The 14,261-nt window shown below is 37.5% G+C and overlaps 2 protein-coding genes across 2 annotated transcripts in view; both read left to right on the forward strand.

Annotated features, from left to right (window-relative positions):
• ilk (integrin-linked kinase) overlaps nucleotides 1-5,372 on the forward strand; it is a 17,694-nt gene extending 12,322 nt beyond the window's left edge. Inside the window, exons 5-13 of the mRNA XM_026941602.3 lie at nucleotides 599-695; nucleotides 809-892; nucleotides 1,221-1,306; nucleotides 1,422-1,531; nucleotides 1,953-2,080; nucleotides 2,255-2,376; nucleotides 2,751-2,850; nucleotides 2,943-3,073; nucleotides 3,726-5,372. Of these exons, the coding sequence (XP_026797403.1) occupies nucleotides 599-695; nucleotides 809-892; nucleotides 1,221-1,306; nucleotides 1,422-1,531; nucleotides 1,953-2,080; nucleotides 2,255-2,376; nucleotides 2,751-2,850; nucleotides 2,943-3,073; nucleotides 3,726-3,875 (1,008 nt within the window). The 3' untranslated portion in view covers nucleotides 3,876-5,372. The remainder of the gene's footprint in view (nucleotides 1-598; nucleotides 696-808; nucleotides 893-1,220; nucleotides 1,307-1,421; nucleotides 1,532-1,952; nucleotides 2,081-2,254; nucleotides 2,377-2,750; nucleotides 2,851-2,942; nucleotides 3,074-3,725) is intronic.
• Nucleotides 5,373-5,431: 59 nt separating this feature from the next.
• On the forward strand, nucleotides 5,432-13,134 carry LOC113543443 (NHL repeat-containing protein 3). The gene is made up of 7 exons (XM_053241577.1): nucleotides 5,432-5,660; nucleotides 7,231-7,383; nucleotides 7,468-7,618; nucleotides 8,470-8,673; nucleotides 10,348-10,439; nucleotides 10,556-10,668; nucleotides 11,637-13,134. Exons 1-7 carry the CDS (start codon nucleotides 5,568-5,570, stop codon nucleotides 11,881-11,883), a joined length of 1,053 nt encoding a protein of 350 aa, XP_053097552.1. The 5' UTR covers nucleotides 5,432-5,567; the 3' UTR covers nucleotides 11,884-13,134.
• Nucleotides 13,135-14,261: the final 1,127 nt, after the last annotated feature.

Genomic DNA, 14,261 nt, shown 5'->3' on the forward strand with positions numbered 1-14,261 from the left:
GTGGGAACGTCTGGGGGTCCCCCAGGAGGAGTTGGAATCTGTAGCCACAGATTGGGAGGTCTGGGCTGATCGTCTCTGCCTTTTGCCACCAAGATCATCACCAGGAAAAGCTGAATGAATGAATGAACATATATTCTCTTCCCTTCTCTTTACGACTGTTTAGTTTCTGACCACTCCAGAGCTGTTGACTGGACACTTTTGGCTTTCAACCAGCAGTGTTTTGAAAATCCTACTCAACACTACCCAACCCAATACACTCCTACAAGTGCAACATCAAATAACATGCCACTAGCATATGGTGGTTCCTTTCTACTGAATGATGGGTAGAGGGGGGCTGACAAATTATACACAGCAACAGATAGCCTATAGTTAGTAACTGTATACTGTATAATTAAATACCCAGTGAGTGTAAATAGAGTATTAGTTGTACCTAATGAAGATTTCAATACCAAAAGAATTAATTTCCTTTTATTCGTTTTTTTATATATATATATATATATATATATATATATATATATATATATATATATATATATATATATATAAATTGCTCTTATCAGAAGTACCTCAATTTACATTCCTCCTCAATCCACTTCAGGACCTTGTCAATAACGGTGCTCAGGTGAGCATCTGTAACAAATATGGAGAAACACCATTGGACAAAGCCAAGCCACATCTGCGTGACCATCTGAAAGGTGATAAATCTATTTGTGACAAACTATAGAACTCATGACACTGAAATGCATTTAAAAAACAAAAAAAAAAAATAGTGTAGTTTATCACATTAATCTAAACATTGTTTGTTCAGAAATGGCTGAGAAGCAAGGACAGAATCTGACCAAAGTTCCCTTTAAGGACACCTTCTGGAAGGGCACAACCCGAACACGACCACGTAAGCACTCACTGTGTGAAAAATGGAAAATATGTATTTAGGATGTACTGTATGTGTAGTGTTTTGCTTTGAGTTCTTCCCTTTATGCATGTACTTAGATCTGAGCTCAGAGTAAGAGGTCTAAATCATTGCATTGTTAATGAGTGAAATAAAAAAAAATTATTACCAGTCTAAGCACTTTATACAAGTGATGTAACCGGATGCTTCTGAGGTACAGAATAGATGAGAAAAACTGTTTATTTCCTAAGAAAACTACAGTATAGTGCCATAGCTTTGTTTCGTCTTGTATTACATCTACTGTTACTGCTTTTTTGTTTGATATCTATAGGCAATGGCACACTAAACAAACATGCCGGCATAGACTACAAGCAGCTCTCATTTATGGCCAAGATCAATGAAAATCACTCAGGAGAGGTGAGCCCAGTTCTCTGTTGTAAACATTGCTGATGTAGACTGATTGTTTGGCTTTGAATTTTTTTTCAATTTCTCTGAATTTGTTTTTTGATGATGATCAATCTCTTGGTGTTAGTTGTGGAAGGGACGTTGGCAAGGGACGGAAATTGTGGTGAAAGTGCTCCATGTTCGGGATTGGACCACGAGAAAGAGTCGGGACTTTAATGAGGAATACCCCAAGCTGAGGTATACATACACCTTTTCTAGGTAGTCTGCAGCATTTATAGGTGGAAGGGGGGATGCACAAATCAGGTCTATCTACAGATGATGCAAAGGAGCTCTCGAAGGTCTCAAATGTTTAATCGTTGTTTATAGGACAAATTTCAGGTTAAACCTATATTATGTGTAGCAAGTATTCAAAATGGATGGGTATTCATAAGGATTACAGTGCCATACAAAGACCTCCCATTTTGTTCCCTTGTACATTTTTGGTCATTTGTCCCATTTCTGGCCTCTGTGCTCTAGGCAAGTTTGCCTTAGGCAGAAGCTAGAAAGTTGATATTGATACTTGACCTGTATCAAACAAACCTGCTCTTAAATGTTTGTCTGTAAGCTGTCGTGTGTGTGTGTGTGTGTGTGTGTGTGTGTGTGTGTCACCCTGCTGTAGAATCTTCTCCCATCCCAACGTGTTGCCCATGTTGGGGGCATGTCAGTCGCCCCCTGCTCCTCACCCAGTCATCATCACACACTGGATGCCATATGGCTCCCTTTACAACGTGCTCCATGAGGGCACCAGTGAGTAAATCTTTTATAAACACACACAGTCTGAACACAGAAAACAATGTCTTTGTTTTCATTATGTGCCTTCTGTGTCTTGTGTTTGGCATCACAATTTTATGTTGCGATTCTTGTGGAAGCTATTTTGTAAGAAAGATTATGACTTCTAATCAGTTTTTGCTGAAACTTTAGACTTTGTGGTGGATCAGATGCAGGCGGTGAAGTTTGCGCTGGATATTGCATGCGGGATGGCCTTCCTTCACACACTGGAGCCCATGATTCCACGTCACTATCTCAACAGCAAGAGTGTCATGGTAAGCATGAAATCGGCACAGAACGAATCATTTCTTGGGCCTAATAGTGCCAATATATTTGCCTGATGAAGTCTGCAGTATCCTAAATCAGGACATGTATACTACTGAAACATACAAAGAGAAGCAGCAAGTTTGTCTCACCATCCAGTTCTAATTTTTACTTCTAACACTTTCTGTCTAGAAGCAAGTCAGGCTGTTCGATATTATAAAACGAGATCAGTTGCCTTGGCTCTACTACTAGACATTTAAAATACCTGAATTACTAAAATACCTGACCTTTTCTCCTTTCTGAATAATGTACCATCTAAATGACTTCTTACATCCCAGTGCTTTATGTTTTAATTCCTTTTTTTGCCATTAATGCCAATGAACAGATAGATGAGGACATGACAGCCAGGATAAGCATGGCAGATGTGAAGTTCTCCTTCCAGTGTCCTGGCAGGATGTATTCTCCAGCATGGATGGCCCCTGAAGGTACCTCCCTTTCACTAAGCCCCTATTTGTTTGTTTGTTCGTTTGTTTGTTTGTTTAACTCGTGTCCTGTTTGTTTACCTGGTGTTCACCAGCTCTGCAGAAGAAACCGGAGGAAATTAACAGGCGTTCTGCAGACATGTGGAGCTTTGCTGTGCTGCTCTGGGAACTTGTCACCAGAGAAGTACCATTCGCTGATCTCTCCAACATGGAGATTGGCATGAAGGTAAGAGCGTGTCACCACATTCAGCCTGTGTGTGTATATGAGTGTAGGCTTGGGGTGGTATGTGAATTTTCAGTAATTAATTGTTGATAAACATACTGTTAATAATGACAGATGAGGTTGCTCTCTTTGCAATAAATAAATTAATTAAGAGGAGTAGGTATAGTCAGTTTATTTATAATGTTTGTTTTTTATCTAAACAGAACAGGAACAATATTTTCAATTTTAACAAAAACATTAGTAATGACAAATCACAAACAAATGCTTAACAAACTTCAGACCTTGTTTTCCTTGTTTTCTATACAAGATTAACATGACTTTGTGGGATAAAAATGACTGTATATTGAAATCTGTTGTGTTTTTGTTGTCACCTGAGGTTGCTTGTTTATAGAAGTTGGTGAAGACCATGCAACTGTTATTTAGGCCCTGATAAATAAAAAAAAGAATTGAAGGAGGGTGTACTTTCTTTTTCCCATGACAGTATATTGGGCCCTTGTAGAATTTTTTGCTCTTAAAACTTTTTGACAATGTTGGTGACAATTTTCACATCAGTTTCCTGGCTCTTAATTTTTATGTAAATCTATACATGATGTTTCTGTTCCACAGCTTAGTTGGAATTTATTTTTCATCCTTGCCTTACTCATTTGTCCTCCAGGTGGCACTAGAGGGTCTGCGTCCCACCATCCCTCCTGGCATCTCTCCCCACATCTGCAAACTTATGAGGATCTGCATGAACGAAGATCCTGCGAAGAGGCCCAAATTTGACATGATCGTGCCCATCCTGGAGAAGATGCAGGACAAATAAAGAGTCCTGACTGTTCTCTCTACACTCCTTTCTACAGCTCCCCCTGCGCATCAACAACCTCCTCACCCTCTTCATATGCTGATTGCACCAGTATTGCCTTAAATCCACCATTCACCAAAGTGCTCTGTCACTGTAACCTTTCAGCAATGAAAGCACGTTTGTACTTTATACGTGTCGAACTGTTTGTGTTATCCTTGCAATCTCTCTTGTACTGTTCCTTGTGATACACATTCAGTGGATGATTGTGTATGTCTGTCTGTTTTTATGTCTGCTCTGCGTAAGGGGTTTATGGAGATAGATATGGAATTATTTAAATGCCTCTTAATAGCCATAAATCAGTGTGTTGGTGATGAGGAGCATGTGACACAGTGAATGTACTGTATCAGCGAAAATGTACCATCTAACCACTAGTCCCTTCATTTCATTGTTCATCATCACTGTCCTTCCTGGGGGCCATATTTCACCATTATTAACTGTGCTTGTGAAGTCTTTCTTGAAACTGTCAGTTTTTACGCCTTGTGATGTATGTTTCTTAACCTTTGTGGCAAAGGGAGTATTCCTGTACTAACTCCCTGCAAGAGAATGACATATGCAATGAATATTAAGTATTTGATCAAATGTACCATGTTAGCCTTATTCCCCACTTTTAGCAGTCATCCATTCATTTTAATGTGTGTGTGCGTGTGTGTGTGTGCGCATGCAAAAAGTGTTTCCTGCCATACCCAAGTATTTTGTTCAGATCTTGTACTAAACAAACTGAAAGACTTGCTACCTGCAATAGTTAATGCTAGTTTTATGGCTTGTCATGCAACTAGTTACCAAATAGTGAGATGCCCAAAGCATCATGGCCAACTTCCTTAATGTATGACTGCAGTTATTTTAAAGGTAGGAGTTTGATGTTTTGGCCCAGGCCTGGAGGAAATGGCTTTTTTTCTGCTATGAATGCATGGCTTTTTCTCTATTTCATTAACTAACCTGTTTCTATTATGTAATCTTCATTGTCCATGCTGTGTGCTGAAATGTATCGGTCTAAACATTTTTATACTGTCTGTATGCATATATGTATGTTTTTGAACATGGGGTGGAGATGCATCTGCCAGCCCATGAGTGCTTTGTTATGAACTTCTGCCAACACTACATCTGTACACTAGCTTCACTGTTTCTGCTTTCACTGTCCAATGTGAGCTTCTCAGTTCAGTGTTTATTAACAACCAGAGAGACAATGATTAATAGATGTCCCATATAATTTTTAAATACAGTATATTAGCTCAGTAACAGAGTTTTTGTACTCTAGTTGTGGAGGAAGAGATCTTGATCTTGATCTTTTAAATGATCTCGCTAGTTCTTCGTTTCCCGCTGATATTTTGAATAAAACGTTATGGTCTTTTGTTTATCTTTTTTTGGAAATTTGGACTGTTTATATATATTTTTCATGTTAACAGGAGTTTACAATCGAACAGAAGACAAGAACAAATAAAGTGTTTTGGCCTTGCTTAACCCGATTTGTCTGCGTGATCTGACAAATGTTTCGTTTTCAGGTTTTTTTTCCCCTTTTTTTAAAATTTCTTTCCGAATCATTTTTAGCTTCAGAGATCTCGTGGGTAAGACCCTGTCACGTGATCATAACAGGAAGCGGATTCGCGCTTGCTCAGCCTCTCGGTTTAGTGTGCTAACACTGCGTACGTTTTCTACATGAAAAAGAAAAGTCAGCTGTGTTTCATTAGTTCAGCAATGGCTATTATCTTCCTCGTAATGTTTGTGATGTATAGCACCTTAAATTCCCACGTAAGTTTGTCTGTTTTGTTGTTTTTTTTTATGATATTTGACATGGGTGTCTTAGCCATAGCTAGGTTACAGCTGTTGTGTGCAGAGCAGGCGCCTAGCTATCTGGTTAATGCTAAACAATTTAATACAAAAACAGTTTCCTGATATCTAAAGCAATATTCATTTACGTGAGAAAATATGACAGTGCTTGCTGTAGCTGTTAAGGTGCAGACCATCCATAATGCGCACCGTCTTGACGAATAGCTTTTCTAGCTAGTAATGACGTCAACGAATAACCGAATCATTTTGAACGAATCATTTTGAACCGGATCATTACACTCGAAAAGATTCATTGTTTACTGATTCACTTCTAAGGTGACTTCTTGTCCGAAAAGAATATTCAGTCGTTTGTATGTCGTTAACAGTATTAAGTGACCTGAACAAACTCAACCCTTTATACACTGAATACATTGGCTGTTCCTGCTGAAAAACCCAGCATACTTAGCCCAGTTTATCAGCTGCCAAAACAACAGACTGAGCAGTTCATACATTCATCTTCATTCACTGCTTTATCCAGGTCCTGTATCCTGGTTCATCCACTCCGGATGGGACCCCAGTCCATCGCAGGGCACCTTGCACACACATTCACACTTTCCTTCATATCTGGGGAAATTTAGCATAGTCATTATGCATACCTACATGTTTTTTGACAGTGGGAGGAAACTGGAGAACCCAGGGGAAACCCGAGGAACTCCACACAGTAACCTGAGTTTGGGATCAAACCGGGGAGCCTGGCAGCAATGCTTTTTGCCACCGTGCTGCCCCAGCTTCCTTCTTACTTGACTTCACTGACCAGTAAATGTTTGAGAATTTTGTAATTGGCCTTACTGTGTTTTGGCAGCTGATAGATGATGAGACCAAGGTGGATTTTTCAACATTTATCTACCATGCTACATGTTTTCTCAGTTAAATTGTGCTGAGATCAATCTTAACCATGCTAAAAGCAGTAATGGAGCAGAATTGCAAGACAAGAGGAATAAAATCTTTTCTTTGACAGGTGCTTATTATAGTATGAAAAGATATATACATATATATATATATATATATATATATATATATATATATATAAAACCATACAACAGCATGCAAATATGCAAAATTCCCATCTGTTATGTTTGAATCCCAGAAATGTTTCAAAGTTACTTGTTCTGTCTTCACATAGTGGCTTATGGCTAGAAATTTCAGAGAGGGGAATTTGTATAAAAACACAAACCGGCAGAGAGACAGACAGCTGTCACACTATGACTAACATTCAGGGGAAAATAAGGGGAAGAATCTTTCACAGACAAGAGAGCAAAATGATACAGAGATGGTCTTGAAATCACAGATATGTGACTGTTCATTTGCATGCAGCTATGGATGGGCAAATGGGTGACTTAACTGTGAAACATCCTTATGTTATTTTTATTGTCCTTATGAATTAAATTATTTGAATCACTAGAAAGAACAATTTTGTACACCATTACTAGCTATCTATCTTTCTTCTGTATTTCATCTTTTTTTTTCCCCCTCTCTGATCATTTTTGGGAAGTATGTAGCATCAGGACGTAAAAGGGACTTCAGTATTGTGGGGAGAACCCTCTACAAGCTGGATGTCTCCTGGCCCAAATATTCAGAACATTTCACTGGAGAGGTTTTTGGAGTGGCTGTGGACCATCTGGCCGGTGTAGTATACGTTGCACAGGTGAGGTTGAAGCATGCTCACATCCACATAACTGATGATATGCAACAGAAATGTATCAGGTCTATATACACTGTTTTCATGCAGAGAGGTGAGAATATCCCCAAAGTGCTGGTGTTTAGCACAGATGGAGACTTCCTGCAAGCCTGGAACACCAGCACACTAGAGATGCCACATGGCATTTTCCTGGCCAACGCTTCGAGTGCCCCCTCTGTGTGGATAACTGATGTGGGGAATGGTGAGTTCATGCAGAGATTTAGACATTTAATCATACAAGTTCTGATCTGATTCTGATTTAAAACTGAGCAAAATGCAGAGCTGTTGTCCAAGGTGGTTTGCAAATTCTGAATCCATTCCAAGGATACTGATGGTGAATAATGGACAGTGAAGGTAAAGTAGCTGAGCAGGAACAAGTGCAAGACAGGTTGCAGTAGGAGATAATAATCAGTGATATTAATAGAAGCTGCCAGCATTACCTACATCACATGGCAGTTATGTGGTTTAGCACAGCACATTCATTGTTCCTTATGAAACAAGGTCTTAAATAGAACTGAGATCACTTTATCTTTATTAGTAAAACTATTGACACTCTACAGTGGTGGTCATCAACTGGCAGACCACAGTCCAGCTGCAGAGCTGTTATTATACAAATGATTTTGCCACCAATGTTGCCACTAAAAATAATAACTGTGAGAGGTGTGGCTAAACTGTCTCTGGGAGTCAGTGTTAGTCAAAACCACTTTGAATTCAAAAACCTAAAAAATATATACGGTATGTGTGTGCTGGGTTTTGATGCTTAGTTGAGGTAGAAATGTTAATAATATAAGGAGATGCAATTAAAGAGTGATGATAACAGATTTTTCACATTAACTGTGATTGTATCAAGTATGTATTTCAGTGTCTTAATGATGGTCAGCATCTCGTGCCTTTTTCTGAAAAATATCCGTTAGCCATAGTTCGTGGGAACTTGCAGTGATTCACATTCTTTTTTTTCTCTACATTTCAGAAATTTGATTCAAATGAAAGCTTCTTTTCAGACTGCCTTGTGAAAGACACTTTGTATGAAATAGTTTTTCTATATGTCTGCAGGGCCTTATGGACACACTATAAAGCAGTATTCTCCCTCGGGGAAGCTGCTGCAGGTGCTGGGAACAGCAGGGAAAGCCGGCTCTGGTCTCACTCCACTACAATTTGACCAGCCTGCTGAGATTTTCATCCACGACTCCACCAGAGAGATTTACATTGTGGATGGAGATGGAGGAATGAACAACCGGCTCATCAAACTGTCCCAAGGTGTTTTTTCTGTTCCTCGCTTGTTACATTGCTCAGTTATTCATAGTAATAATAACTTGATTTACTGTGTACTAGGAATGTTCACAGATATTCAAGATATGCAAATTAGAAGTGTTCATGCAGACAGTCAGATATAAAGTGAGAAAAAAAAAAGAGAGAGAATACATTTCCAATCATTTTGACGATGGATTGATGGATTAATGATCTTGATGGTGGCAATGCATGTATATTTAATAACCTAACGATCAGTACAGATTTCTGCATATTTATTAAATCAGTAATTGAAAACACAGAAATTAACGTTCCACGCAACATGCTGTGTGTCATTTTTTTTTTTTATGTTTATATATAAACATGGAATAAATATTTATTTTCATTCCAGAATTTACATGAAATTAAAAGCAGGGCACACTGAGCAATTCTGGCTTTAATATATGAAACTGAAATTGAAAAGTGAGTAAAATACTGAAAAAATTAAAAATGACCAGTTACAATTCTGACAATAAAAGCAACATTAAATATTAATAAAAGACAAATTGTATCAATTGAGTTTGCACTGCATTCTAAACTGTCATGTAAATGACCTTTTATGCTTTGGAGCATTAAAAATCAAAGGCAGTCTCAAAATCACTACTTTTTTTATAAGTATGTTTTTTATAAAATATTTTTATAAAAGTAAAAGATTCCTGTACCACATAAACATAACCAACAGCTCGGCACTAATCTACAGACAATTTTTAAAAAATACATAAATCCCAAAAGAACTAAATGCAGAGACCTAAAAATTCTGTATGTGTGATATTCTTATTTTTCCAAATATCAGTACTCTGTTAGCAGCATTTTACATTAGTTGCAATTTCTCTTCAGGCACCTATCAGTATAATTACCTGCTCAAAGATAAAAATGTGGGAGCCTTTATAAACAGGAGTAAAAAAAATGGTGTGAACCACCAACATCCAACTCATCACAGTCATGTTGCCAGTCAGTTCGGCTTTGGAGGAATACTGAAGGGAGGAGATGTATTTATTTGAATTTTTAGTTTCAAATGATCTCCTACTAACTTTCCTCTAAAATCACTGACTGTCTTTAACTGGCAACAGCGTTGTGTTTGTTATTCTTAATTAAACCACGAGCTGTTGAATGCTTGATTCTGATTGGTCAGAAGGGATTGATTAATTTTCTATAACAGCAGCTCTGATGGTAGTTCCAGCTGCCAGGTTTATATTAATACAGCTCATTTTAGTACATTATCATTTGTATAGTAACAGCTTATACTGATTGTATGTAATCAAAGCATTAATTTGTGAGATGTTTATTTAGCATTTTTGGAAGGAGTGTTCAGTGTCAGCACTTTGTAACAGTCAGAGGTAAATCTGTAACTTTCAGTTTTCTGCCATCCCAAAGTCTTCAGTACAGCAGGCTTTTTTGTTTCTCTGTAACATGACAAGCTGCATTTTTTTGTCTTTTTAATTGAGGGAGCTGAGGGAACGACTGTTTGTAGCTGTTAAAAGTGATATCAGAAACTAACTTAAAAGTATGTGTCATTCTTTAATTAATAAAAAATAATCATTGTAAAAATAATCATTAGCAAACTGTTGTGGTATAAGTGGCATAAAGCACTTTGGGATGTGATGCTCTAGGAGAATTTTGATTGATTGTGTGGTTTTTGTGTAGACTTGCAGATGGTGTGGATGCATGGTGAGAAAGGTGAGGGACCCTCGCAGTTCTACATCCCTCACAGTGTGGCTGTTGATAACTTTCAGAGGGTATGTCTCCAAATAATTTATAATCCTCATTTTCCCATCATTCATCCACAATATTGTTTTGAAACTGTCAGATACTATGGAAAAGCTGTATCACATCCGTTTGTGTTGCATGTCAGGTGTGGGTTGCAGACCGAGGAAATAAGCGGATTCAGGTGTTTAACTCTGTGACAGGGGACTGGCTGGGCTCATGGGGAAGCTGCTTCACAGACGATGCACCCTACTCCGTGAGGTAAGACAGGATCACTACCAGAGACATGATGATGACAAAACACTCAGCAGGTGGTCACATTTTAATTGATATTTTTCTTGCTGTTATAGACTATATGGTCTGTTTCACTGAGGTGATTGTTGCACATCTCAGTGGAAAGATATATGAATTTATAGAATTTGTTTACAACTCCCATGTTGACGTTAATTCAAGTAAACATTACGTTCCAGACAAGACGCAATAAATTATTGCTTCTCAGTTTTTCTTGCCAGAGGACCCACATTTATCCTTGATCATGTAGTCACAGGCTGAACGAACTTTCCAACCTTTAATTTATGTTGCTAGATGATGAAAATAGTCATGGGCTATGCCTTCATGGTCTAAATACAAGAAACAAATGAAACTGCACCAAGAACTAAAAGGCATTGTGCTTAAAATGCACAGCACCATGTATTATAGCATTTTTGATAAATGATGTAATTTTAAAGACTATAAAATTTGAAAATCTAACCAAGGATGAGCATACCTGAATCTGGAAAGGTTTTCCAGGTTTTCCCAATGAGTTTAGTGAAATGTTAGAAATTCTAACATTTTTGGACCTATCTAATCTATATGAAGAAGGCCACAATTTTTATCATTCCCATTAGCAACTTGAAGCACAACACATTTATGTTTTACAGTTAATATTAACACTACCTGAGGCATAATGATTACTGAAGGCATAGACCCCTGAAGTGTGTCTGCCTTCAGGAAAGTGCCCCATTAGGATCTGAGAGTTGCTAAACTGATTGTCTAAAGCCAATCGTCTGGATCATTTCCTAATAGTCACTTAGGAAATGAATGATTGCCTGTGATAGTGACACACATTAAACACAGTGTTACACTTCTTGTATCACAGTGTAATCATGGAGTATGGTTTAAGATCTGCATGCTTTAAGATGCAAAACTTGTATGTATTGTGTTCAAGTACAGTTAATTTTTGTCCACAGGCTCACCCCTGACCAGAAGTACCTTGTGGTTGCACAATTAAACACTAACCGTGTCACTCTGCTGGAGGCTCCACCTGTGGGAATTATTGGCCAGTGCAAAGTGGTGAGTTCCATCCAGCTGGCTGACGACATTAAACCTCACCTGGTGGACTTGGATCAGAAAACCGGAGTGCTTTATGTGGCAGAAATCGGAGCTCAGCAGGCTCAGAAGTTTGTACCGATCACATTCAGGAATAATGTCCTTTAAATCGGTGACTTCACCTGCTCAGAGTGAGGTGTTTTGAAGGAAATACAAGATAATTTAAACTTGGCATCATTTGGATTAACATTTGATAAAGGAGTAAACCCTTATATCATATTTGGGTTAAATATTATACTGTAATAATATTTGTAAAAAATATTTTCCGGATGCCAGATGTAAGCTGAAAAAAGTGCACTTTATTTTAGTATGAGGGATGATCAGAATACTTTGTTTGCAGTTGTATGTAATACAGGATGTCTGTGCAGGTGAATGTTTTGGCTGGAATAAAAAAAAAATCATTTTCAACATAAAAGTACGTATTTAAGTATGAATTCAGGCACAAAAGTGTTCTGAACTGTAAGCATAATTACAACATCTTGCTTGATGTTGAGTGCTTCCAGGTGCTTTTGAATGTGACTGTAACTGTATTTGCCATGTCTTTTTGCATGAAGCCAGTCTGTAATGCTTTACCTTGTGTTATAACAATTTAATGTTATTGTGCTTCTGCTGTAATTCTTGTTTGTTCTGTGAAAGTCTGTGATTTGTAAAATAATATGGATCGACATGCCACTATATAACTTGTTTTTATCCATCTTGAAAATCACAGACTGGGCTGTCTGTAAGAGACATTTTCTTCTTTTTTTAAGAGTTATTTTAAGTATGTTGCTAGTAAATGTATGTGGGCTTGTGACCAATATTGCCTAAGGTTTATGTGTAAATGAAAATTCACATGGAGTTTACCGTCCTCAAATTTTTAAAGTAGTTATTTTTATTTGAGACTCTAATTATTAAGTTAGTCAACTTTTCACTACATTTTTAATGGACACTTACAGAGCTCATTACAAGGGGGCCAAATATGTGATGATGATGATGATGATGATGATAATAATAATAATAATAATAATAATAATAATAATAATAATAATATCTATTATTGTTACAAATTGTCATTGAGCAGTTTTTTGTTTGTTTTGTAGGTGTTGATGTGTACATTTGTAATGTGAATCAATCAATCAACTAATCAATGTAGCAAAAAAGAATCATGTTTCTACACTCAGTGTTAATGCAACTGACTAGTTTAGATTTTTCTGTAGTGTACAAATGTAAAGGGGCAAACATGCCCAAAGTACCTAAAGTAACTGTCATTTGTCTTTACTGGAAAATAACTATTGTGGGATTAAATCATTATTTTCAAACCAAAGCTTCCTTTACGGCTGTAAATGTCAATACTCATCTGTCAATACAATGCTCAACTGAGATGTCTTATTACTGTGTGTTTGTCTATGTACATTACACACACCATGTTTATACACGATCTTCTATAGTTAACGTATTTGATGTACACTCATTGTCCACTTTATTAGGAACACCAAAACACCTTCTCATCTATGCAATTATCCAATCAGCCAATCATGTAGCAGCAGCACAGTACATAAAATCATGCAGACACAGGTCAAGAGCTTCAGTTCATATTCACATCAAGCATTAGAACAGTGAAAAAATGTGAATCCAGTTCCTTTGAGCTTGGCGTGGTGGTCGGTGCTAGAAGGACTGGATTGAGTATTTCAGAATCTGCTGATTTCCTGGGATTTTCACCCACAGCAGTCTCTAGAGTTAATGTAGAAAGGTGCAAAAACAAACAAACAAACAAAAAAAAAAAACAACCAGTGAGAAATGCCTTGTTGATGACAGAGCTCAAGGGTCCTCAATTTGATCATGAGCTTAGGTTATTGTCTCCCAGGAACATGTTGGTAGGTGGACCTTTTATGCTTGATTGCCCTTAGATGTGTGTGTGTGTGTGTGTGTGTGTGTGTGTGTGCATGGCATGTGCGTGGTGCCCATTATTGGCACCCACTGAAGAGAATAACCACTGAGCCTCTTCCTGTAATATCTAACAAGGATGGAGAGGGATACTGGGCCACTCTTCCATATTTACATATTTATTATGTTTGCTTTGGTAAATAAGCAACTCGCAGAGACAGAAGATGGGCATCTGCCCAATTTACAGAGCTTTCTTGTTTGTGATTTTGTGCTTCATTTGTGTATGATGTAAAACATTATGTCCTCACTATACAGTCTGCACGAACTCTATTGTTAGACTGTTAACTATTTTTTCCAAGGATGCCAATCTGTTTGCATTTATTTTACATAGTCTATGGGGTGCCAATAATTCTGCCATAGTATAATTATATGCCGAGAAACTACTATTATTTAAAAAGTTTTTATTAGAATGATTGTTTTGTTAGATGAAAAGAAAGTAGTTTCTATTACTGTTTGAATGATTGTGCGTAATGTTTATTTTATTATTTATACTTTATTATTATTAGGTGGGCCAAGCACTGAAGGTGCATAGGCACCCTACTGTTATTCTATATTTTTTTCTT

Source organism: Pangasianodon hypophthalmus, chromosome 17 (assembly GCF_027358585.1).
Source record: "Pangasianodon hypophthalmus isolate fPanHyp1 chromosome 17, fPanHyp1.pri, whole genome shotgun sequence".
Classification (NCBI taxonomy): Eukaryota; Metazoa; Chordata; class Actinopteri; order Siluriformes; family Pangasiidae; genus Pangasianodon; species Pangasianodon hypophthalmus.